Below are 26,062 nucleotides of genomic sequence, written 5' to 3' on the forward strand. Positions count from 1 at the left end.
CATTTAGGAAAGTGGGAATCAAACTTAACTTTTATCTAGATAAGACTACCGCATTCTCACCAGCATGAAGCGATTTGTGCCATGGCCCACCTAGAAAGAGTGCCCCTCTTTGGTATTGTCAAGATATTAGGAGACACCGTGTTTCCCAAAGCTAAGGCCCTGCAAGCAGGCCCTGAGCTTGATGTAACAACAGTCCCTTGCGCTCACCCTCTGAATGATCTCAATCACAGAAAAATGTCAGAAGTGTTTCATACCAACATCAGGTGGTCTCTTGAGTTTGGACAAGCCCTTTTAGCATCCATGCTCCAGTCATTAAGCCTTGCTATGAACCAAACTTGTCTTTTTGTTGCTATTATGCCTTACTGTGTCACATAAGCATGAGTATAGAAATCTCCTCACACTGTCTTGGGGCCCCCTTTTTAGGGGTAGAACATTTGTCCTTACCTAGAAGCTATTTTCCTCTCTTTGAAGTCAAACTTCTGTTTGATTCCTCACTTTCCTGTCTTTAGCCTGTTATGTTCTGCTCTTTCCATTCACAAGTTAATGATGGATTCAGGTTAAAATACTCACACACACACACACACACACACACACACACACACACACCGTTATGAGGAGAGATCTAATAAGAAGCCAAATGGAAGTTATTCTGGAATGTTACTGTATTTTAACATATTATAATCTTCCTTGTTCAAACTGTCTTGGGATAGAGAGTCTATTTGGGCATAAACTAGAAATGTCTTGGATATAGATTAATGTTAAATTAAATTGCTTCCAGCAAATTTGAGCCTAAATCACAAAGTATAATATTAATATTATCTTTTTTCTTTGACATCCCAAACTGTATAAAGGAGGAAAAACAGGTGACATGATGGGAAGTTTCTAAATCTGATTAAGTGTGAAAAAATAAAGTAGGGGAACAGTGGTAATTGGTACTTGAATTTTTCTTGAGATTCCCTCAGAGATAAGTTTTCAGCAGCTTGTCTTCACTGGGGCTTTGACAGAAATTGCTAATTATCAATCAAAAGCACCTTGCCAAAGACAAGCAGAAAGATCACCATAAATAAGCTCCCAATGATTAGGACACCAGAATGAAGAAAAGATGTGGCAAAGAGAGAAGTTAACCCAAGACTATCAAAGAAGAAAAGCAGAATAAGCACTTTATTTCTAGAAAATCAAGAGGACTAGAGAGGCAAAGGAGCACAGGGGATGGACAACAAGTAGGCCCCAGAGTTCAAGAAGGCTTGGATTCAAGTCCAGCCTTTGATACAATAGCTGACAGATTGTGCACTCTTTCTCCTCTCAGTACCCCCAGGCAACTCTATAAGACTGTAAGTTACAGAAGACATGCTTGAAGAAAGTTCCACACTGGGAGGTATGCTCACACTGATGAAATCAAGTCTCTTCCAAGTAAAGAAGGACAAAAGGAATTTTTAAATGACCTGTATCTAGTACACTATGTTTGTGTTCCTGCTAGTGCCAGATAAGAGCTGTTCATGAACAAAGTGCAGGTTGTGCTTCTTCCTAGGGAAGACTGTAAAAGGACAAGAAGAATCCTTTCTTTACTCTGCAGCTTATCAGGGAGAATGAAAGGAGTGTTTCATTGAAAGCTCAGAAGCAGAACTTTGAGAAGAAAACAAAGATGAAAAAGGATCTGAAGAGACAGAAGGGGATATTAATTTATAGAGGGAGGGCAGAAGAATATGACACATATAAGGAAGGGAAGAAGGAAAAGCAAATATTTTGTACTAAGTTAATAGGTATGAAGCTTATCCCCTAGAATAAAATGTAGCTTCCTGTGTTCCAAGGACACAGAGGTGGCAGTAGGAGAGAGGTCATGTATTAATAGAAAAGGGAAAAAGTAACATATTATTTGTTCACCTGATATATATATATATATAAAAGAGACCCACCTTATTCCCAAGACTTGTCAAACCTGACTACCATTAGGCATTCTGGATGATTCATCTGGGTGTATAGATTAATAGCAAAAGGAAGCTAAAACACATTGTCAGGAATTATGAAATCCTGCACAAGAAACTGAAGATCCTTGGGGCATAGGTGTATTTTTTTTTTAATTGCTATAGCCTTTTAAAAGCAGGATTTTCTAGAATGTTAAGGTAGAAATAGGAAATCAACATCAAGTTAATTAGATATCTGAGAATGAGATCTGGATTTCTGGGTCACAATTTAAAACAAAAAAATGAGAAACTATTGGCCAGGAATGAATCATAAATAACCAGTATTTTTTTTTCCAGGACTGGTAAAAATTTATTTGCCTTGAATTATAAATCAGGGAGATTTTCTTTTTCTAAAAAGGAAGAAAGGAGGGGAAAACTGACTATATGTACCAAGATATACCTGAAAGAACAAGCAGCTAAAGAATAGCAATGAAGAGGACCAGAAATTTGTACAATGCAACATCCAAGAAAAAACCATCAATAAATATCATGGATTCAGATGTCTATACAAATAATATCTTTTTAAGAATGCAATTTCTTTCAATCCTGAACTAGATTGCTCTTTTGGGCCCCAGAGTCTGCTACTCTACAGATTGTTTTACTCTCTACTGTCAAGGTTAGCATCCCTTGAATACAAAAGTCCTCCTTTTTTGATACTGCCAAAAGCTGTACTGCTTTTAAAGCTATTCCTAGCCCCAAGTGACTGGCTCTGTGTTTAGGTTGTTGGGGAGTGTATTTCCTCATCTATGCTTCAAGCTCTCTTGAACTGAGACTATTAGTTAGGTGAGATTCTTCCTTCTAGGTGAGTAGCTCTACTGGTAGATGCTTGTGTGTTACACTTAAGGAGAAAATAGAGAAATCCTCTATTAACTTCCATCCAGGGATATTCCTTCTTAAGGGCTATGTTCCCTTTGAAATACTGGATCCTGGCTGAGTTCCCTGGAATTCTCAAAACAGATCCTAATTTTTGGATGTCTTCATAGCTAATCTACTTAAAGCCTCTAGAGGTATGGCCAGTTTTCATATCAGTCAATGGTTTTCATCTTTCAACTCAAATTAATATTCATACTGTATCAAAAAATAGCAAAATGTTGTTAACTTTGTTAACACATTAATATTTCACCCTGTGATTATGTGACTGAAGTGGTAGGAGAACCAAATCCCTGACTCCCATCCTTCAACCTCCTACACTTGAAGTGGATGGAAAAACAATAATGCTTTACAGCCAGAAGGGAAAACTATTCAACTATTATCTGTTTATGTATTAAGGAAAACTATGTTTAGTTTGAAAAGAACATAACAGAAATGAAAGATCACTGAGATGGTAGAAGAGCAGCACTCTGAGTTGCCAATAATAAATTCAGGTCACCAGGTCAGAATGACTACATCCCATAGTAGTCAAAGAATTGTTATGATATATTTAAATAACAGAATATAAGCTCCTTGAGAAGAAGAATGTTTGGTTTTTTTCTTTTGACTCCATGTGAACAGCACCTAAAATAGTGCTATAGAATGACAGCTAGCATTTTATATAGGCTTTAAAGTTAGATGTTACTACATTTGATCTTCAAATTGAAAACTGAGTCCGGGGAGAGGTTATATAACTAACGTCCAAAGCAGAATTTCAACCATCTTCCTGACTTCAAGTCCAGTACTCTTACCTTCTGTGCACTCTAACTTCCTTTATGAATTTACAATGTTTGTATGTGGTAGTAACTTAATAAGAGCTGAAATGAACATTACTGATTCACAATCCTCTGAAAGATTTTAGAGAATTAGATAGTTACTGCCAGTCTGGAGAAAGGCAAACATTGTACTGATTTTCAAAATTAGGAAAAGGATAGAGGTTACAAACTATAAATCTATGAGTCTGACTTTGACTTGTGGCAAAAATCTGAAACATTATTAAAGAAATGGTTTGTAAGCATTTATACAGAGAAATGATGGTTATGAAGAGTCATCATTGCTTCTAAAAATCAGTCATGCCAGACTACAAGTATTTCCTTTTTCTTCCTTTAAATCTATGATCCTAAAATACTATAACAAGATTACTGGAGAAGTAAGTAAAGAGAATATTGTAGATATATAGCATACTTGCATTTTAGAAAAGCCTTTGACAAAGTCTCTCATGTCAAGCTTGTGGGCAAGATGGATAGATGTGGATTACAGTTCAGTTTTATCATATTTATAGCAGCTCTTTTTGTGACAGTTAAGAATTGGAAATTGAGAGGATGTCCATCAATTGACAATGGCTAGCCATAATGTGATATATTATTGGGATGGAATACTACTATGTGATAGGAAATAATTAGGATGATTTCAGAAAAATCTGTCATAAAGTGAAATTAACAGAACCAGAAGGATGTTGTCAACAGTAATAGTAATATCATATGATGAAAAATTGTGACTGACTTAGCTATTCTTAGCAATATTTCATAACATTTTATTTCTAAAATACAGTGATCTAAGACAATCTCAAAAAACTAATGATAAAGAATGCTATCCACCTCCAGAAAAAGAATTGATACTATCTGAAATATAACCGGAAGCATGCTGTTTTTCACTTTCTTTATGCTTTTTTCTTTTTTTTTTAAATTCAAGTCCTCTTGTACAAAATGAATAATATGGAAATATTTTGCATACTTTCAAAAGCAATCCAATACAGATTGTTTTTCAATTCAGGGAGAGAGGAGGGGAAGAATAAAGAGAAAGATAGAATTTAGAATTCAAAACTCTTTTTAAAAAGTTTTAAAAAATGGTTTTAACTTGTAATTGGGAAAAAATAAGATTATTTTTAAAACTAGCTTATCAGAAGAGAAATTATTCATTCAATTCAAAAGTAAACTAGCTTATCAGAAGAGAAATTATTCTTTTAATTCAAAAGTACCTACTGTATACAAAGCATCAAGACAAGTAGTGTATATTAAAAGATGAAAATTTGTCACTAACTCCAAGAAGCTGAGGGGGGGAGGGGCATGCAGGATATAATACATATCCAAACAAGATAACAAAAAATTTAGCATATGAATACAAAAAATTTTGTGGATCAAGAAAAAAAACATTAATATCTTGGAGCATCAGGAAAGGAACAATGTAGAAGGTACTTGAGCTAAACTTTGAAGCATACTAAATTCCAAGATAAGAATGAGACAGATATGGGGGACCATTTATGCCAAGGCACAGGAGCCAAAGATGAATGTTTTGGATGGAAAAGAGCAAATGGATCACATTTGGCTAGAATGTAGAGTAAATGTGGGAATAAAATTAAAAAGTCCAGAAAGATAGGCTGAAGTCCAAATGCGAAATTCAACAGTCAAAGAAGAATTTGTACTTTATCCTAGAGGCAACAAAGAGTCATTGAAGCTGCTAAAACATGGAGTTGGACATGCCTGGACTTGTTTCAGAAATATCTATTTGGCAGGTCTGCAGGGGATAGGTGGGAGAGGAAGGAGATGAGAAGAAGCAGGGAGAGCACTTAGAAGCATCGTCAGAGAGACTACTGCCTCACATTTTTGTCTCTGTGGGAATCCTTAGAGCGAAGAAAATGATTCAGAGAAAAAGAATAGTGGAGCAAACCCTGAAATCCTGGCTAAAAAAAGAGAAGTCCTGCCATTCTCTGGAATTGTGAAAAGTTTCTGATGAACAAAGTGCCAGAAGAAGGATAAAAGATACACCTGCTATGCTTTGTTTTGCGCTCGCGCTCTCGTTCTCTCTCTCTCTCTCTCTCTCTCTCTCTCTCTCTCTCTCTCTCTCTCTCTCTCTCTCTCTCTCACACACACACACACACACACTAAGTGTCTGAATTGATGGATATCAAGGAAAAAGACTCAAGACAGTGAAATATTTCTAAAATATGGGAACAGTTAAGTCAAAATATAAACAGTAGATTTTGAAGATAATATTTGATCAATACTTCATCTTCCAGGCTAGAAAAGAACCTGAAAGCCAGGAGGAAAATTACCCTTCCATCCTGGGTAATTAGAAAATTGGTCAGGCTTATTCAAAATGTCATTAGTACTTAGATGTAAATAAAAAAATACATGCCTGACAAAGCCATAATGGTTCAAGTAGACTATTGTCAGGTAATTAGTAGTTATAACACTCTGAGAAAATTCAAATCCCTTACCTGGATCTTCATTTATGTGACCATATACAAGAGATCATTTTGCAGACACTTATACCCATGTTATCTCTATTTAACCCATTAAAGATAAGAGAGAATAGGACAGCTGTTGCTAGACTGGAAAAGGGTAAATGTCCTAATTTTTTAAAAAGGATAAAGGGTAGAGGTCCGTTTGTCACACTTTCCAAGGGAAAAGGTGATGAGGATATAAGCTAGAGAGGTAGCCATGTAAGTGAAATGATGGAGATGAATGCAAGAACGTAAAATCAGTAAAATTTGGCAATTGATTGGATATGGAGGACGAAGTAGAGTGAAGAATCTAGTATGACTCTCAAGTTTAAAACTTGAGAGACTGGAAATGTAATGGTATCCTCAGTAGAAAAGGGAAGTTAGGAAGAACATTAGTGGAATGCCCAAATGGTGCAGTGGATAGAATACTGGACTCAGAATCAGGAGGACCCAAGTTCAAATCCAGACTAAGACCCTTACTAGCTGTGTGATCCTGGTCAAGTCACTTAACCCTTATTTACCTCAGTTCCTCATTTTTAAATGACCTGGGGAAGGAAATGGCAAACTACTTTGGTATATTTGCCAGAAAATCCCAAATGGGGTCTTGAAGAGTTGGACACAATTGAACAACATAAATGCAGAACACTATTCATATCCTATATATCATTTTAAACCAGGAAATAAATAGAATTTTATTTTATTTTAAGAAAGTATTTTTGCTCAAATTACAATTTCTCCAACAGCACAACAGATTCAAGTACAAGCTTTTCATAAAGTATATCATAACAAAATATGACTGAGTATTTTCAATAAGCATTATCCATTCAACAAACATTTGTTAAGCATGTAGTATGGGCTATTTTCTTAAATCAATGTTAAAGATATCTTTTTATGGCTGAGTTAAATTAATATCCATTTTTATTTGGCAAGACATAGACAGGTACCTGGATGGGAATCTAAGCATGGTTAGTTAGAGCAATGGTAGCCATTAAATATATAGAAAGATCCCTAAGGGATTTAATATATTAATATTTATAAATATTATCCATGTTTTACTGTACTTTCATTTATTTTATTAAATGTTTCCCAATAACATTTTAATTTGGCTTAGGCAGTGAGATAAAAATATTTGACATTTCTTTTCTGGAGTAAATGAGGCAGCTATAAATATTATTAGAAAGAAATGGAAAGATTTACATGCAAAGTAAGTAAATAAGAACCAGGACAGCATACACAATATCAATGATCATAAGAAAGAAAAAAAAATATATTAACAAATTTGAAAATGGAAAAGCAAGCAGAGAATAGAAAGAGGATCCAGAAGAGATCCCTCAAAAAATTCAAGTAACCAGGTATCTCATTTGCAATTTATTTAAATGATAGATACATTATAGTTTGAAATTTAATTTCAGCATAGTCAAAATGTACATTTATTTGGTAGTAGCATTTAAAATTAAATATTAAATTTTTTAATTGTGAAAACTTCATTAGCTATATGCAGTCAAAATTTATAAAATATTTATCATGGCTAAATAGAATAGAGAATTCAATACATTTGACTATAACTTTCTTTGTGTTTAGTCAGTTTAGCAGGCTCTTTTTAGTTTCCCACTGTTGTGAAAAATTGAGGCAGTCAGAATGAAAACTAATTGGATTAGGAATTGTAGAATCCAAACTCTCTAATCATCTGATAAGTAGTCATCCATGTTGGTCTAAATAGTGACAGGGCCACCAGGATAGTGAGTATTATAAAATCTTTCTAAAGCACACACCTCATTAGGGAAAAGCGTTCTTTGAAACTTAGATAATAAAAGATAGTTCTGGGCCCATCAATAGTGTCATAGTCAGATATAAGATTGCTGAGATGTCTATTTTTACAATTTTTTTTATATAATACCTAATAATATACCATCTAAATAATCCCCTAAGTTTTGAGTATCTTGTTTAAATAATGGAAAACAACTCATGTTAATGAAAATGATTTTTTTTCTCATTTTACTCTAATAAAATGTCTACTCAGATCTTTTTAATCAACTTTTTTTATTACAAACCTGTTCTATCAAAGTAAGTATTTTAAAAAGTAATTGACATTTAGGAATATAGTTAAACTACCAAAACTTTATTACAGCTTTTAAAAAATCACTATTATTGATCAGAGAAACTTCTACTTACCACACCTCCAAAATATTTTCCAACATAGAAGTCATTGAGGCTGTGTAGTTCAAGATAGGTGGCTCCTAATTCTTTAGCAAGTTGTATCCCTTCAGAAGAAGAGACGCAGTTTCCTCTATCTGAGGTACACAGTGGACAAGTACACGGTAATTCTTCTGAGGGAATAAATTTGAATCAGAGGACATTGAAATGAAACAGAAACGAATCTAAATGGCTAAAACTAATGAGCAGGCTTCAGTATTAGCAATTAAACAACAAATTATAATTCATAACAGCATCCTAGGAAGTCAGTAAACATATCAGAGATCTGCAGTGTGACACTTTTAAAAAAGGTAATGAAAGAATTAAAAGATCCCAGGATAAATCAATATAAAAAGAAAGAAAAACAGTATAAAGTTAAGAACACTGAAAGATTTTTTTTATTAGATGAGTAGTTATTTTCATTAATAATTGGGCCAATAGCCACTGTTATGACTTGTATAGAAATCTACTTTTAGACATGATAGTCCCTGATATAATCTTGGGTAAGAGAGTAAGAATTTAAATTGGGTAATTAATAAAGGAAATTAGTTTCATTTATTTCATTATCATATTTTGACTAGTCAGTCTACCCACAAGGTATTTATTAATAAGCTAATCAACTACTGTGGTCAAGTGAGGTAGTTAGGTGGTGTAGTACATCAACCTTAGTGTCAGGAAGAACTGAATTGAAAAAAAAACTACACATTTACTAGCTGTGTGACTCTAGCCAAGTCATCTTACTTTTGTGTGCCTCAGTTCCTCATCTGTAAAATGATCTAGAGAAGGAAATGGCAAACCATTCCAATCGCTTTACCAAACCCCAAGTGACAAGTCAACAAGAAAAATAAGATGTGTGAGGTATTCTACTGGTAATACAGAGAAAGGCAAAAGTCCCTGTTTCCAAAGAGCTTATTCCATGGGAAACAGCAGTCATTTAACTGAAAAAAAAGTGTTAGCTTCAATAAATTATTTAAACTGTTTCACAAATTTTCCTTGGATGTTATACCCTTGTATTAACAAAATTCTCAATGTTCAAAATTGTTCAAAATTAATTAGAAAAAACCAAAATCAATAATCCTCAAACATTTCATTCTCTTTACAAATCTTACACAACTCATTAATCTGATTATTTTATTCATTATGCTCCACCTCTATTCAAAAGCACAGAAAAGATAATATTTTTTAAATTTTTTTCAATTTTTAAAACAGGAATATAAATAAATTTTATTCAAAAAAGGAAATTCCCAGATTTATAAATGTAGCATCTGTCTCCTTGGTTACCACTAGAGTACAGTTGTCAATAAGATAAGCATAATAGATTTGATCTATTTTTGATAATTAACTTTGTTGTGTTTCACCGTTATATATAAACTGTCTCCCTAAATTGACCCAACTGTCTCAGTGAGTAGATAAGTAATTAAAACCCAAAATAATGCTTATCACTAGAAAATAAAAGTCAAAAATTGTCCCAGTGATCATCCTCAGCTTTTCATTCTGTTCCACTACACATACATACACACACACACACACACACACACACACCCCAGTAATTCCCAAGGTTTCTCAGTTGGCAATATTGTTCACATCCATCTGTTTCTTTCCACTCATTCAGACACCACCTTAATTCAGATCTTCATCACCTCTCCTGAAAATAGTCTCATGATTAATCTCTCTGCCTGCTGTCTTTCCCTTCTCCAAACTGCCCATGCCAAAAACAAAACAAAACAAAAAGCTCTATTAGATCTATGATTTGATTTGGATATTCTATCCAATCGACTATGTAGATAGTAACCTATCCATGACTGCTCATCCTATGTAGCTCTTGTACATATCTTCCCATTAATTTGTCACAGGGGGGTCCACTCAATGGGTAAGGAACCTCATTTGCTTTTTCCTGACAAAGCAAATGCAACACAAGTGAATTTACCAATATCTCTCTCAATTGCCATATGACTCACACATTCTCATCCTTGATGACATCTTTGACTTAAGTTGATCATTAAAGTTCCTTATTTGTTTAGTTTGAACATGTCTCCTTGCTCATTCTCAGTCTCTTTAACCCACTTCTAGCTTCTATGCATGCATAAGCTGTCCTCCAAAAGAGAAAGGAACTTCCTCTTTACCTTTGCCTTTTAGAATACTTAGCTTCCTTCAAAGTTTAATTTAGGTCCCATATCCTTTGGGAAGGCTTTTTCTCTACCTACTCAAATTAACTTGAATTTCCTTATCTATATAAATGCTATACACATTTCCATCCCACAAAGATATAAGTTTCTCAGAGTATGAGCTAGTTTTCATTTTGTCTTTATATCTATCCCTGGCACCTAGCACAGTGCCTAGGACAAATAAGTTACTTAATAGATGCTTACTAAAGGAATGATCTTCAAATGTAAAGCAAAATAAACATGCAAAAGTTCAAAAATTCCATCAATCAATTAATAAGCACTTTCTATGTCCCAGATACTGATAATCAATTACAACAATGAAATAATCTCTATTCACAAAGGGATTCACTGACATTTTAATGGGGGAGACAAGTATGTACATTCACATCATAAATATAAAATATTTAAGCACAACAAAATGTGGTATCTTGGGCACTTAGCTGTTGGCAGAGATGGGAGATAGGGGTATCAAGAAAGGCTTCATACAGAATATGGTTTTTCAACTGTACCTTAAAGGAAGAAAGGCTATGTGCTAGAGGTAAGGAAAGTGTACATTCCAGCACAAAGGATGGCTGATTTGGTTGGATCACTGAGTATATGAGGGGAAATTTGGGAATAATGTCTAATGAGGCTAGAAAGATAGATTGTAGCTAAGTTGTGAAGAGCCTCAGAAGCTAAAGAGAGTTGATACTTTATTCCAAATGCAATGGAGTCAACTGAGTATGGGAATCACATGGGCAGATACATACAATCTTCCTGACTCCAGGCTCAACACTCTATCACCAAGCTGCTTCAATGATATCTAACCAGAATAGCTGCAGAAGTTACTAATCCAATGGCATTATCAAAACATAAGATTTACCATTTTAGACAAAGAATCAGACAAATCCTTTTAAAGTTAGGGAAACTAAAGCTGAAGAAATTAATAAATTGTCCAAGATCATAGTTAGCTAAATGTGGAGACAATAACACAGAAAAAAACCAAACCAAAACAACAACAACAACAAAAAAAAAAAAAAAAAAAAAAAAACAAAAAACTGTGGTTTGAGCTGCCCAGTAATGAAATGTTCTTTCAATAAGAAAGATAAACATTTGGCACTCAAAGAAGATTTAAAGATATCAAGGATAAAGACAGCAAATCATACTTCATTTTTCTGAGTTATATCATACATAAAGCTTGATTTGAGTTTTCTTTTCTATGATCAGATTAGGTTTTGAGTTAAAGGAATAAATGAAGAACTTTGCTTATTCTGATAAATAACACTCTTGCTTTTTTACATTTTTTACAAAGCCTTCATAAACAGGGCCTTTGCTTTACTGAAGACAGAGGTCCCCTTATGTCTACAAAGCTCTCCTTATGTTGATGGAATGGGGGTGGGCAGATTGCCTTAATATGCCTTGATTCAAGGCAAAACGAATGAAGGTCAGCAATGCTTCTAATGCAGAAGGAAATAAAAATAATGAAAAATGATTTGAATGTTTTTGATTTAAAAAAATACATGTCTGAAAAATTAATTAGTTCATTTCAGCTTGATGACAATATACATAGTGTAGAAAAAGAGGCCTAGTTTAATGAAGGAAAAGTGGGGGAGGGAGAACCTAGATTTGAATTTAGACTCTTGCCACTTATATTGAATAGTTGTGTAACAGTGGGCAAATCACTTATGCATTTATTAAACACTTACTATGCCAGATACTGTGCTGGGAACACAAAGTCAAAAATACAAAGTCTTCCCACAAGGAGCTGAGACATTATGTACACAGATATAAATAAATAGAGAAGAAATATAAAATAAACATAAAGGCAGTTTTGAGAAAGAGATAACTAGCATCCAGGAAGACCAGGAAAGGTTTCATATAAAGATGGAGCTTGAGTCAAGTACTGAAGAAAGCGAGAGATGATAAGAGTCAGAGGGAATGCATTCTAGACACAAATGATGGACCCAGAGACAAGACTTAGACTGTCACATTTGAGGAACAGCAAGACCACCAGTTTGGGGCTAGATTATCACATTATAGAATAGGAGTTGGTGAGTAATATAACAAATTTGGAAAAGAAAATTGGAACCAGCTTATGAAGGATTTTAAAATTTATCAAGTAGAATAACAGGTTCAGATCTACACTAAAGGAAAAATCCCTTTGACAACTCTGTGGATGACAGACTGGACTGAGGAGAACTTTAAGACAGGGGGATCAATATGAAGTCTACTGTAAAAGTCCAAGCAAAAGGTAATGAAGTCTTGACAAAACATGAAGACTATTTGATCAACTATCCTGATGTGATTGACTATTACAGGTTCTTTCAAAATAGTTCTTTATCTATCTTTTCCTTTTTTTCTGATATCAGTAGATCTGTGATCCACCTTTTCTCATCTTATACCACTCTTCTTCATGCCTTTCCATAAGTATTCTACAGGATATATACCCAACATGCTAGGGGGTCCCAGATTTCCTGACATTGCACGGATACCAGTGAAATACAGATTATCTACCAGTTACTCCTCGCTCCAAATATATTCCTAGCCTCTCTCTTATACTTGTCATTTGCCCCCCTTCTTCTCCTATATGATTCTGCATTGGTAATATGATATTCATCTACTTTTTCCATTGTCTTTTGCATGACTTGTACATGGAATTACAGATACAAAAATTCAATTTCTTAAAAACTTTCTTCATGGATTTCTGTTTCTAAAAACAATTAATCTTGGTGATTCTGAATTTCTCACATCTCTAATTTGATCCTTACATCAACCCTATGAGGTAGATAAGAATTCTTATTCCTGTTTTACAGAGGTGAAAAACTGAAGCTCATAAAAGTTAAATGACTTGCAAAAGATCATATAATTAGTGTCTAAAAACTTAGACTTGAAATCAAACACTTTAATCCAAATCTATTCTTATACAACAGCAATAGGGTTGTAGCAAATTCATAATAGCTAACATTTGAACTAGTTATTTAATATATTTAAAAATTGCATTTTATATTAAAAATAAGAATCACTTTAGAGTAATAAAGGTATTTTATATCTAATTACAATTAAAAAATAAAACACTTACCATTTTGTCTGATACCAACAGCAGAAATTATTACTGGGACTGAACAATGATTTAATGTTCTTTTAATCACTGGAATATAACTATCCTTTACTTCTTGAAACGAAGACTTGTCATTTACAGAGTATTTGATTACAATGATGTCGGCCCCAACAATAAGATTTCGAGAGGTATACCAATCACTGTCGAAAATGCCCTAAACCAAAATGCAAAGAGTAACCCTTTTACTCATAATAATCATAAAATGAATTATAAATTATCTGATAGATTAATTTTAACTCATTTAATTTATTGTGGCACATGTAGAAAGATAATAAAATCCTTCAAATAAACATTGTTATCACTATAGAAAACTACTTTCTTGCCTAGAAAACTGTGGGGTAATAGGAATAGTAGAGTCAGAGAGTTTCTAACAGGAGAACTAAATACTCAGCACGTAAAAAATGGACATTAAGATGTTTTGTCTTTGTAATAACCGAATGATTGCAAAAACCTATGGAAGCTAGGGCGGCTAGGTGGCGCAGCGAATAGAGCACCAGCTCTGAAGTCAGGAGGACCTGAGTTCAAATTTGACCTCAGACACTTAACACTTCCTAGCTGTGTGAGCCTGGGCAAGTCACTTAACCCCAATTGTCTCAGAAAAAAAAGAAAAAAAAAAACCTATGGAAGCAGATGCAGTAGCAACATAGTAAATATAGGAGATTTGAGGGCTTTTAATGTGACTCTTAGCAAACTAATTGGGATTTTTGGTTTGGGTGGTTTTTGTATAGCCATTGAACTAAGTACTTTGTGGAACCTCCATTTCCCTATTGGACAATTGATTTATTTTTCAGATCCATGTAGTACACAGAGAAAAATGTAAACAAAAGACATCTTGTATACAGAGTCAGAAAGATTTGAATTCAACTTCTGGCTCTGAGATTGTTTATAAGTCATTTAACTCCTAAGGGGCATCTCCCTCAATCCCCATATCTGCAACTTGCTAAAACCAACTGTTGCAGACCAGTTACAAATCTATATTCTCTCATCAAGTACTCCTAATACAGATGAAAAGACAAGTCTGGAACAACAACAAAAACTTTTAATTTTTAGTAATGATTTATTCCTAATTCATGAATGGACATAAATGATAAATGCCAAATAACCCCCTTCCCTAATTCCCAAATCTTTACTTAAGGACTATTGACAGTATATGCATTTTATAAAAAGATACATTTAAAATTGATATACAATATATACATATATATAAACATATAAAATATATAGATGTGAATATATAGATTTGTGAGTATACATGTATATATTAAGGATCAGACTCAGAAATTATGGAAACTATGAGAAAAATTCACTGCTACTTTTGTGATTACAATTCCTTAAAAATTCCTTTCCAGAATTCTGATATTTTGTAAAAAATAATATAAAATCTACAAATACTTAAAATTTTTATTTGTGAATACCATTTTGTAGAAAACACAGTCTTAAGCATGAGTCTACTGTACCCATGCCCATAGTTTTTTATTCCAACAATTTCACTTTCTTTTTAACTGTGCTATAAAAGGCTTACTTGTTTTCATTTATGGGGCCCTTTGTATATTTTTCTGAGAGGCAGAGTAGTTCAAGAAGGGGATGAATTTGGAAGATCAGTCTAAAACTGTTGCATTATGGAAATCTGTGCTTTGAAATGTGAGTGGAGAACAGAGGTAATAGTGTCTTGCATCCATCAATCCAAGGCAATGCTGCAGTTCTCTTTTTCCTGTGGTAGAAAGCTGGTGAGGTTTCTTACTTAGCAATGTTTGTGCAGAAATGCTCTCAAAACTGCCAGCTGTATTTGTGTACTGCATGCTTCTGCAACTCATGGACTGCCAAAGTACAGCATATGATGAAGTGTTCCCTCTACTTAAATATCAAGAGAACCTTCAGAAGCATGAGAAATCCAGAATACTTTTCAGAAATGAAAACAAATTTGCAAAGTAAGATGCAACTATTTGCTGAACTTAAAGGGAACCAAGGTGGGAGAACTATGGAATGAAAACATGAAAACTCAAGGAATTTGATGAGATAGGGAGAAGAGTTGGACAAAGAATAGGATGGTGTTGGGAAAGTTTCCCAGCACAATTTGCCAATACTTCCTAATCCCTGCTCAAAACCCCTTCTAATTGCTTCCGTTCTAATTTTGTGCATATGTAGACAAGAACATAGTACTGGATAGATAAAGTCAAAGAAACAGAATGGAAATAATTTGAATGTTAAATAAATACATAAAATGGAGAGAGGTGTACAGTTAGGTTTCAGAGCAAATAATGGAGAGGTCTATGTGATTTTAAATTCACCCTATTCAAATTATTATGTAGTATATAGTCTGGTTCCAATCCAAAAATTAATGTGAATTGGGAATCTAGATAATGTGTTATTAACTTTTTGCACCAAACAGGATCCTGCTATATTTACACACAGGAAATGATTTGTATATCACTTCATTTTTTATATTTTTTGCTAATAAAGAAATTGAGCTCAAAATTCAACATACAAGTATAATGTGAGAAAATGAGGGCAAAGGAAAAAGTATATTATTAAAAATAAGTGTATCAAACAACGAGTTATATCTAACATGAGGTTTTAGAAAAGCTAGTGATCTGTATCAAGTACTGTATCAAAGAGTAACATTGTGTCAATTAGCAACCCAATTTGCCTACTCCAGTTCTGTGGGCATCATATCATGTAAATATGGGTAAAGGAGAAAACTGTTTACTACCACTACTTCTTTTTGTATACTAATACTTTCAATGAATTTTTCTATAGCCTTATATGACCACAGCTTCAGAGGCAGGGTTTTGAGAGCTGGATTTACCACTTTTTATCAAACTTTATAAAATGAATTAACGATTCCATTTACTAGAAGTGTTATACTTCAAACATTTCAAGGGACCACAATTTAGCTAATTAAAAAAAAAAATTACTACACCTTTGGAAACAGTGAATCAAAGAAGAGTATAGATATAATTATTCAAATTATTTTAGTTAATATTGATCACATCATTATTAATATATCAGATATAAACTAGTGCCCTCTGGGGTATTAATTTTATCCCTCCTAACTTTATTTCATGTAAAATTTAAAATGCTACTGCTTTACCTTCACAATGTCAGAATATTGTACAACTAGAACCAGACAAATTATTATAAGGAGTAATAATTAAAGTAGGACTAGACTTTAGAGATCACTTGGTTCAATTCCCTCAAACTATAGATAGGTAAACCAAGGGCCAGAAAGTTAAAAGTGACTTGTTCAAGGCAACAAATAGTAAATGGCATAATCAATAATTAAAATGATAGTGTTTAAGAGTTATAAAGAACCTTATAGATTATCTAGTACAATAATCTTAATTTATAGATAAGGAAACTGAGCTCCAGAGTTAAATTTACTTTCCCAGGGATGTAATAAGTCTTCAGTTTCCTAGTACAATATACTTTATTTTGTATTACACAGTTTCTCTACAAAGTGTCTAATGCTTCTATAGAAGCATTAGATTGGCAGCAGACACTACCGATTCATCAAATTGTCATCTTTTACCTTTTTGCAGACATCTCATAAGTAACTTTCAATTAGGGCCTACCCAATCCTAAACCCTGATGCCTTAAAATAATCACGATTCTGTTCATGAATCATAAATCCTTGAAGGAATATTTTTCATAGGATCCCTTTATATGTGCATGCATGTGCATGTGTATATTTTAAGACATTTAAAATTTCTTTACTTTAGAAATAGGTTACTAGCCATGTGGCATGCCCTATTTATAGCTGCATAACATAAACTTGGTTTTGATTTTTTAAAAAGAAACTTGAAAAATAATTAGCATTTAATATACCCAGTTATATTTATTTAGAAATATCATGCTTATTTTAGAACTATAAATTGAAAACTGCTAGATCAAGATCTTAAAATACAGCTACCTATCTCACAGCATAAGTTCAGATAACATAATGAATATAAAGTACTTGGCAACTACTTTCTAAATGGCAGTCATTTTCATAAATTAATAAAAAATAACAATAAAGATCAGCCATTGTATGAAACAAAAAATTTTAATGTATGCTTTGCTGGTATTACCAACAAGTGGCGGTTCAGTCTTCATCAAATAACTGAGGAACATAATTGATGTTAACGTTTATGAAGGGCATTAGTACATAATGAACTTGGAAGTACTAAATAATTCTGTTATTCAGTTAGAACAGGCCATGCTGACCTAAAAAAATTATAAATGGGCAACAAATCCAGGACCAGTCAATATCTATACTAAAATGATGAACCATAAAAATTTCTAGGTGTAACTTTTGCACATGGCAAAACTTTTTTTTAAAATTTTCAAGAATGGATCTCTTTTCCTCTTAAAGACAAAATGAAAACATGTAACCTACTTGGAAGATCCCCATCGCTAGAGCTAATGAGTAAGTATTGTTTTTAAGTAATATAAAATAACCCAAATGCAAAACATTGAAGGGTCAAAGAAAAAGCAGGGACACAATTCCTACTTCAAACTGTGCTTTATTTTCCTCAAAGATACTTTATTTGCTTAAAGTTTGTTCAGTTGTTTGAATGTCTTTACTAACACTATTTAACAAGTCAACAATCTGTTATTGACTTTAAGATTCAATAAGGCAAGTCTGCTAAAAGGGAAGAAATAGATTATTTAATTAGTTGGCATAACTATTCCTGGCAGAAAAACAGATCCAGATAACCACTTCACAAATTTTATCATCAAGGATAGATTATCACTCCTGAATTGAGATTATTTTAGGTTTTATTTATTTTACACACCTAATAGTAATAATTAAATTTTCTTCAAATTTAATTACTATATAGCTACAATAATGACTGCTAATTTTTTTTATACTGAATAAAGTTTTTGATAAAATTTCAAAGTGTAATCTATACTTCTGCAATCCTGCCACTGAACTTTTAGGAACCTAAATCCAGCATTAATGTGATGTAATTAAAGAATCAGATTAAGTGTGTGCCAAATAAAGACAAATTAACAATTTCAAAAACTATAGTTCTGAGATACTCAGAAAAAAATATATAGATGTATAGTGAAATTCACTATACTGTTCCAGTAACTTCACAAGAACAGGCATGGAAACTGATTAATATTATTACAATTTACTTATATTACAGAAAAACGTTTTTTATTCATGTTAAAAAGTCATCATCCTATATTCGTATTATTCTGCCTTAAATCACTATACAGCATAAAAGGTAACCAATAGGAATCACCTTCCTTTAAAAAAAAAATTTTTGTCATCATGTAAACCTGATTTTCTAGGCTTAATCTTATGCCAGCAAGACATTTTAAAATCATTTTTCTGCCACAATTTTTTTCAAATCTAGTCCTCTTTTCTAAACTGGTTCGTTTTAAAAAGTTTTGCCTATGAGATTTCAGAGGGTTTTATTTTTAGAATATCATTACTACATTATTACACGTTAGGTAACTGGGAAAAAACATTGCTCTCTCTGGGCACAACAATGTGACCCTGTCATTTAATGTGTTCCACACTTAGCTGTCTTTGTAGCAAAGGATTTAAGAGTATCCGAGATGCATTGGTGCGAAAAAGTGCTAAACACAGAGAGTTTTAGCTGACTCGTTTTCCCCCCCCCCAGTGAAGCAAATGACCAAAGGGGGATAAAAATAAATGGTGCCTAAAGTCCTACGGTAACTTGAGTTAAAAGGGGGGGGAAAAACATCACTGCTTCCAGATTCCTTTAGAAGTGGATAGTGCTGCTGCTTTCTCTTACCCAGACGGGACAATCATGTACCACCAGTCTGACATTTCCAAACACACAGGCTTGATATTCAGTAAATACAGGATATGCAATCGAGCTGGCATCAGAGTTCAGCAACAAGCTGCTTTCAGTCTCTGAAACGAGAGCACTTCTCCCTAGATAAGTCCAGATCAGACCTGACTGACGATTGTCCTCAGGAAATCCATCTCCTTCATTTCCTAATGCAACAATGTGAATGGACCTATGAAAGGGAGAGAGAGAAAGAAGGGGGGGAGGGAAAGAAGAAACATTTTTGAGACCGATTTTCCACTTTTATCAGAACAGGAAGTGAAGGAAAGCGAGGAAGGAGGCAAAGAAGAAAATAAGCCGCTTTCAAGTAAGAATGCAAAAAAAAAAAAAAAAAAAAAAAAGAGTATTGAATTCTGCTATTTGAAATTACTCAACCAAAAAAAAAAAAAAAAAAGAGGCAAAAACTGGATACGTACATGATCTTAAATCCAAAGGCAAAGCAGCGAATGAGAAAAGACCAGCTCCCCAAGCACTCTCATGATAAAAGTCCGGCTTGTTTACCCCGTGGATTTTCTCATTTCCAATAGTTTCCACCCAAATGCTCCTTCCTCTACTATCGTTGCGGCAAAAGCAAGGCTTTCCCGTGGGCTTCCAGACCAATCAGGAAAAGCTCTGGACCATCCTATTGAGGGCTGCTGCTGCTGCTGCTGCGGCTGGTCCCTGAATGTAAATGGGCGGCCGCATGTGACAGCCTGGGCACTCGCGTACCGAGTTAATCTTCAGCTAGGTGAATGTCAGCATATTAAATCACCTCCTCCTCTCGGGCTGCGGCCAGTTAGCAGAAAGGCGGTCGCCTCCTCCCCCGGCCCTGGGAAGGAGGGAAGAAAAAAATCCTCGCCAACCCAAGTGCACCACACGTGCAACCGTGGAGGGCGATTCTGCAGAGCCCACGTAATGCGGGGGCAGGGCAGTCTCCCCCTCCAAAGAAAAGACCCCCTCCCCCCTTCCAAGGCCTAAGCCACGCTGGAAGCTAGAGGAGGGGGCTGGGCGGGTTAGGAAGCTCGGGAAAATCAATTAAGAAAGAAAATGTAGTTAGAGAGAGCTCACCGCCCGCCTCTCTGCCCTGCAGCAAGTTTGGTGAATTGTAAAGATCGGATCCAAACCAGCAGGAAGAAAGGGGGAGGTGAAGCTGCTCCCTCTGGATATAAACTGCTGTAGGAAAGAGAGAAAGCAAGAGATCTTGGGATTTAAACAATTTTGCCCCTATCGTTTTCAATACACACTCCCTTTTTTTTTTTTTTTTTTTTTGGTTGAACTGAAAAAAAAAAATTTAAATCATTTTTATAGCTGTTATTGTTAAATCTTGCTTAATAAATACACGTACAGGAGAGTTCTTTAAAATTAAACTTAGAAATTAGAAGCAGCATTTATGCTGATACAGTTTGTTCAAAAAAGAAACTAGCTGGCTAATGTGGATTGGGAGATGACTGTGCTATATTACAGTTGACATTTTTAATAATACAAAGACTAATATACCCCCCCCAAAAAAATCTAAAGCAATAGATTGTAAATATGGGGGGCCTATATTTCACCAGACAAATGATTATGCTAATCTTTAATTTTTTAAGGATTTTTATTAGGCAGTCTATGTATTTGTAGAGACTAAGCTAATAACTGATATAGCCCTTAGCATATATTATCTAGTTTGAGCTTCACAACAACTGCATGAAGTACTATTATTTGAATTGTACAGGGAAGAAAACTAAGTTTCAGAAAAATTAAGACTTGCCCATTTTGTTGTTCAGCCATGTTTTTCTTTGACCCTATTTGGGGTTTTCTTGGCAAAGGTCCTGAAGTAGTTTGACATTTCCTTCTTCAGCTCATTTTACAGATGAGGAAACTGAGGCAAACACAGGTTAAATGACTTACACAGGAATCACATTGCTGGTTAGTGTCTGAGGCCAGATTTGAACTCAGGTTTTTTGACTACAGGCCCTCACTCTATTACTGCACCATCTTTTCATTCCAATTCACACAAGGTTACACATAGTAAATGTCAGAATAGGGCCTGACTCTTAAGTCCAGCAATCCAACTAGTCATGTAACCACTCATACGATAAAAGCACTCAGTACCAAATGAATAGAATACCACTGTAACCTTCCATAGATTTTTATAGTTCTTATAGGACACCACATTGGGATAATGGCTTAGGCACCTAAAAGACCTACATAAATCTTTGTACAAATATTTATTCAAAGCAGTTGATAGAAAACCAATTATATTGCTGTCAAGAACCGAGTGTCATGGAATATCACCATCATAAAAATCTAGAGATTATCTAGTCCAACATTCTCATTTTATGGGTGAGAAAACTTAAATTCGAAAGAGTGTATGAGAATGGATGGAGAAGTTCTTGGTAAGATTTTGTTTCCTACAAGAGGTAATGATTTTCCTGTATCAAATGATGAGATTTATATAGGTGCCAAATATTGGGATTCAGTCATGTGATGAATTCTATGGCCTCTTTGCCTAAAAGATACATTTATATTTATAAGAAAAGGTTACAAACAAAATGAAGAAATACAACAGACAGCAGGAAAGGTAAATATCAAATAGATTTGGGAGAGCATATAGTTAGCAAGAAAAGAGGTTTTAACAATGGGGAAAAACAAGATCCCCTACAGAACTCACATTTAACCTGGAGAAAAGGGAATATACCTTGAGGTGAGAGTTTGCCATTAACTGGCAGGCTAAGTCCATAGAGAAGTTTAGCATTCTAAAAGAGTTAATTAGGTACAAGGAGAAAGACACCATGAGGTAGATATTGTGGTAGGCTAACTCAAAGATGGCATAGGCCATGGATAGATATATAGGGGAAATTTAACCTAGGGGAAGAGGGAGTTTAACATAATTTGGCTTTCTAATTAGATACAGAAAGGTGGGGTTACCCAAGACCTCCACAGGGGATGGGCCTATAAGGTTGACCTGATTCCAATCCCTGCTTTTCCCAGTTTACCTCAGAGATAAATCTTATCAGTATTTCTGGCTTACTCAGCCAATTCTACTTAATTACCCAGGTCCTATCAGCTAAATTTGAAAACAATTTACATTGGTTTTCAACTTTGTATAATTATTCGCGTACATATAATATTCTTTAAGAATCATATCACCTGGTTATTAATAAGACTTTAGTCAGTTTTGTTTTGAAGCAGTAGACTGAGTGTGCTGGAAATATAAAAAAGCAAAAACAAAAACAAAAAAAATTGCAGCCCAGAAGTTCATGCTCCAATAGAAAGAAGGTCACATTCTAATAATGATGATTCCTTCTTTGACAAGAATATTTTAAGGACATGGCTAGTGCTCTGTCCAAAGATTGCTGCAAGTGTATTTGGCTTAACTGAAAGCATTTTAATATGTTTCCAGGTATAAGAATAAAGAATAAGATCCAGTGCAAATGATGCTATTTTTATTATTTATTTTTATATTATTTTAATATTAAGTTAATTCAACATCCTTCTCCAGATATTCAGATATCTCAGTAAAAGTTGAACTTGAGTTCTTAAAAGCTATCTCAAAAGAATGTTATATACTGCCATATTCTCAGAGACAAACAATAGCTTAGTGGATAGATTGACATGGCCTGGAGTCAGGAAGATCAGAGTTCAAATCCAGCCTCAGAGATTTTTTAGCTATGTAATCTTGGGAAAGTCACTTAACCCCTAACTACATGGTACATGGACCCTTTTGGAGGATATGGCAAAACATACTAGCATAGTTTGCCAAGAAAACCTCAAATGGGGTCACAAATTGTCAGATGCAACTGAAAGGACTAAACAACAAAGCATTCTCTACCATGTTGGAAGAGCTTTAACCGGTTCAAGCAGCAGACTGTATCTACTTTCAGAGGACCAGCCTTGCTGTCTACTTAGTGATGAATTCTTCAGCTATTAGTAACCCACTGAAATTTAAAAAAAAAATAATAATACAAACTGGCCTTCAATCTTGTGCAGGACTTCAGAACCAGTGCTAGCTAGTATAATACCAGAAAGGAGGACAGAAGATGCTAAGAATAACTTTAGATGATACATATAAACTTTAACTTTGTGGCTGGTATTCTAAATGTGAGATCTTCATAAAATGGCCAACTAGTGGATACAATGTATTTATTTTGTTCTCCTTAAGGAGAACAGAGGATAAATGGAATGTGTAGCTAAAATGAAAAGATGCTTCACAAGTTGGAGATAAAAATAAGAGGAGGTAGAGTTGATTTCATTGTATATCCATAGGCAAGATGAAACATCATCTCATGGCACCTTTAGTCATATAGTAGTGCTCATGAGAAGCATTTGCAAAAATGTGACAGTGAAAATGTTTGGAGTGAGAAGGTGTTGGGTAGCCAGGTGGGCGTTGGCAGAGAAAGCCTGAATCTCTGTAAACAATCTGGAAGCTTAGCTATTCCCTGAGGCAAACTGGGAGGAGTACTATTAAGATTATAAGTGTAACCTTTAGATTTTGTTTAGGCCTTTTGTTCAAGTAGACTTTTGATTACAGTCCCACCCCCAGGGGCTGTCGGACTGTATCCTTACAGTATCCAATCAAAAAGCCAATTTATGCTGTCAAATCCTTGAGGTTATATTTCCCTTATAAAAGATCTGCTAGTACTGAAGATCTTTGCCAACTCTTTTTAGGACGCTTAATCCCATTTGAGGGTACTCTTTATTATAAAGCAAACTCCCACTTTTGGGGTCTTTAAATGCAGTCTTCTTCCTGGCTAATTGTGAGTTGCACTCTTTAAAGTTCTCTTTAGCTTGGTTAATTGCTAAAACCCTTTTTCTAGCTAACTTGTCTTGGTCTCTAAGCAGCTTATCAGGACATAGGGAAATTTTATAAACAATTTGATAAGACCCTCCAAATTAGCAAAAGTATGTTTTACTTCTTGGTGATTTCGATGTACTAGTGGGCATAGGAAAGGATGATGGAAAAAATATAAAAGTGAAGAGATGTGAGAAAGTGGCAAAGCCTGAGAAAGCCTACAGGGCTACCTGACCTTGGGAGTACCACACAAACAATGCTGGCCAGTAGAACTAATTCAATATTGATTCTATTGGTCAGTAAATTGTAGACCTCTTATGATGTGAACTACCTCACTCCCACCACTCTGCACTTGTACCTCTAAACCAAATTATTAGCATATCAACCTAATCTTTGTTTCTCTTTCCCATAAAGTTATCTACTTGATTAAACTCTTTGCTAGATTCCCTTGGAACTTTAGCCCACTGTCTAGTAGCATAATAAATCTTTGCCCCATAATAACTTGGAAGCCGAGTTTGCAAATTCTTTCACCAAACACATGACACAGACCAGGGGGACTCTAATCTTATTGGGGTGCCTTTCTCCTCAACAAAAGCATGGTACAAACAAGAAGAAACCAAATTATTCAAAGATTTGTAAACTACACAGAAGAACCATTCCTTTTGTGTGAGGCAGTGACCCTTACCCAAATTAAAAAACCAGAGACTGTCGAGGTTATTAAAAAAAAAAAAAAAAAAAAAAAAAAAGCAGAAAGGGATTCATTATGTTCTGGACAGAAAAGACAACTCCTAACAGACAAGGTGTCTGTAGAGGAGTACAAAGCACAAATTGCAAAACACAAGATTTATGACCAGAAGCTCCTACTTCCCTCCCTACCTTTCCTTTCATTGTCTAGAGGAGTCCAAACTCTCCCAAAAGAATATTAGTAAATAACAAACTCTTAATTTAAATTTCCCTAGAGAACTGCTACACAATGCTAAAAGAAGCAGACAGATAAGTGCATCTAGCAACAGATAGATGACTAGACCAAATACTCACTTACCTATTTATTTATGTTATAATGACTGCATATTTTCAGATAGGAAACTGCAAGATCTTATATATTTGAGTTATGCTCATAACTTCTACTGAACACTTGCCCTGATTATAGAAATTTGCTATAAGAGGAAAAAAACAGGGACATGATTTTAATAAAAAATGGGGCTTTCAGCCTGAGAGAACATATATGACAGGATAAAACATCCTTAACTAATTGTATGCAATAACAATTCCACCTTATAGCCAGATTCAGGAACAATTAGATTGGCTTTTATTCAAAGGAACACCACTGGGAAACTGAGTCAGAAGGCTCCCACCTTAAATGGAAGTTAAAGTTGTCCTCCCAACTCTTGCCCAGATACTAACCTCCACCTGTAACAATTCAGGATCACATTCCTCTGAGTAGCTTGTGGCATATTCCTTTCAGATGGTGGCTTGATGATCCATCAGACAATCATACCTGAATTCAAAACTCCAAATAATATTAGCTACAGTCCCAAGAGATTTTATCTCAAATAGCAAGTCTCATTAATCAAAGCTTTAGGTGAATTTAGCTTTCAAGGATCACACATGCTAAATAAATATTGACTATTATCTTATATTGATAACAGTAAGAGATTCATCTTAGTAAATTCACAGCTTATCTTCATATCTAAGTAATAGATTTTAAATTCAGTTATTACACTTTAAGATTTTCAATAACCAATCTGCATCAAAACATGTTTGGTATTAATCATGTTCAAAGGGACAAAGACATAGACCATTGTTCTCAGAATCTCCCTAAACAATGGGACCAGCTTTAAAATGACTCAGTACAACCAATTAAAATTCACATGGAATATAGAATATACTGTCCTAATTTCATGTTAAAGAATCCTATCAGAATTAACATTAATAATTTCTTAATCCTAAAAAA

At 34.4% G+C, this 26,062-nt stretch overlaps 1 protein-coding gene across 4 annotated transcripts in view; it reads right to left on the reverse strand.

The window, feature by feature from the left end:
* Positions 1-26,062, reverse strand: part of RHOBTB3 (Rho related BTB domain containing 3) — a 145,274-nt gene that overhangs the window by 61,554 nt on the left and 57,658 nt on the right. For 2 of the 4 annotated variants that reach the window (XM_074282051.1, XM_074282047.1), the window contains exons 3-5: positions 19,299-19,527; positions 13,510-13,702; positions 8,266-8,420 (exon numbers count right to left, since the gene is read on the reverse strand). In XM_074282051.1, the coding sequence (XP_074138152.1) occupies positions 8,266-8,420; positions 13,510-13,702; positions 19,299-19,527 (577 nt within the window). Of the gene's footprint in view, positions 1-8,265; positions 8,421-13,509; positions 13,703-19,298; positions 19,528-19,771; positions 20,474-26,062 lie in introns of those variants that run through there. The other 2 variants (XM_074282049.1, XM_074282048.1) reach the window with 2 other exon arrangements.

Source organism: Sminthopsis crassicaudata, chromosome 1, assembly GCF_048593235.1.
Source record: "Sminthopsis crassicaudata isolate SCR6 chromosome 1, ASM4859323v1, whole genome shotgun sequence".
Taxonomy (NCBI): domain Eukaryota; kingdom Metazoa; phylum Chordata; class Mammalia; order Dasyuromorphia; family Dasyuridae; genus Sminthopsis; species Sminthopsis crassicaudata.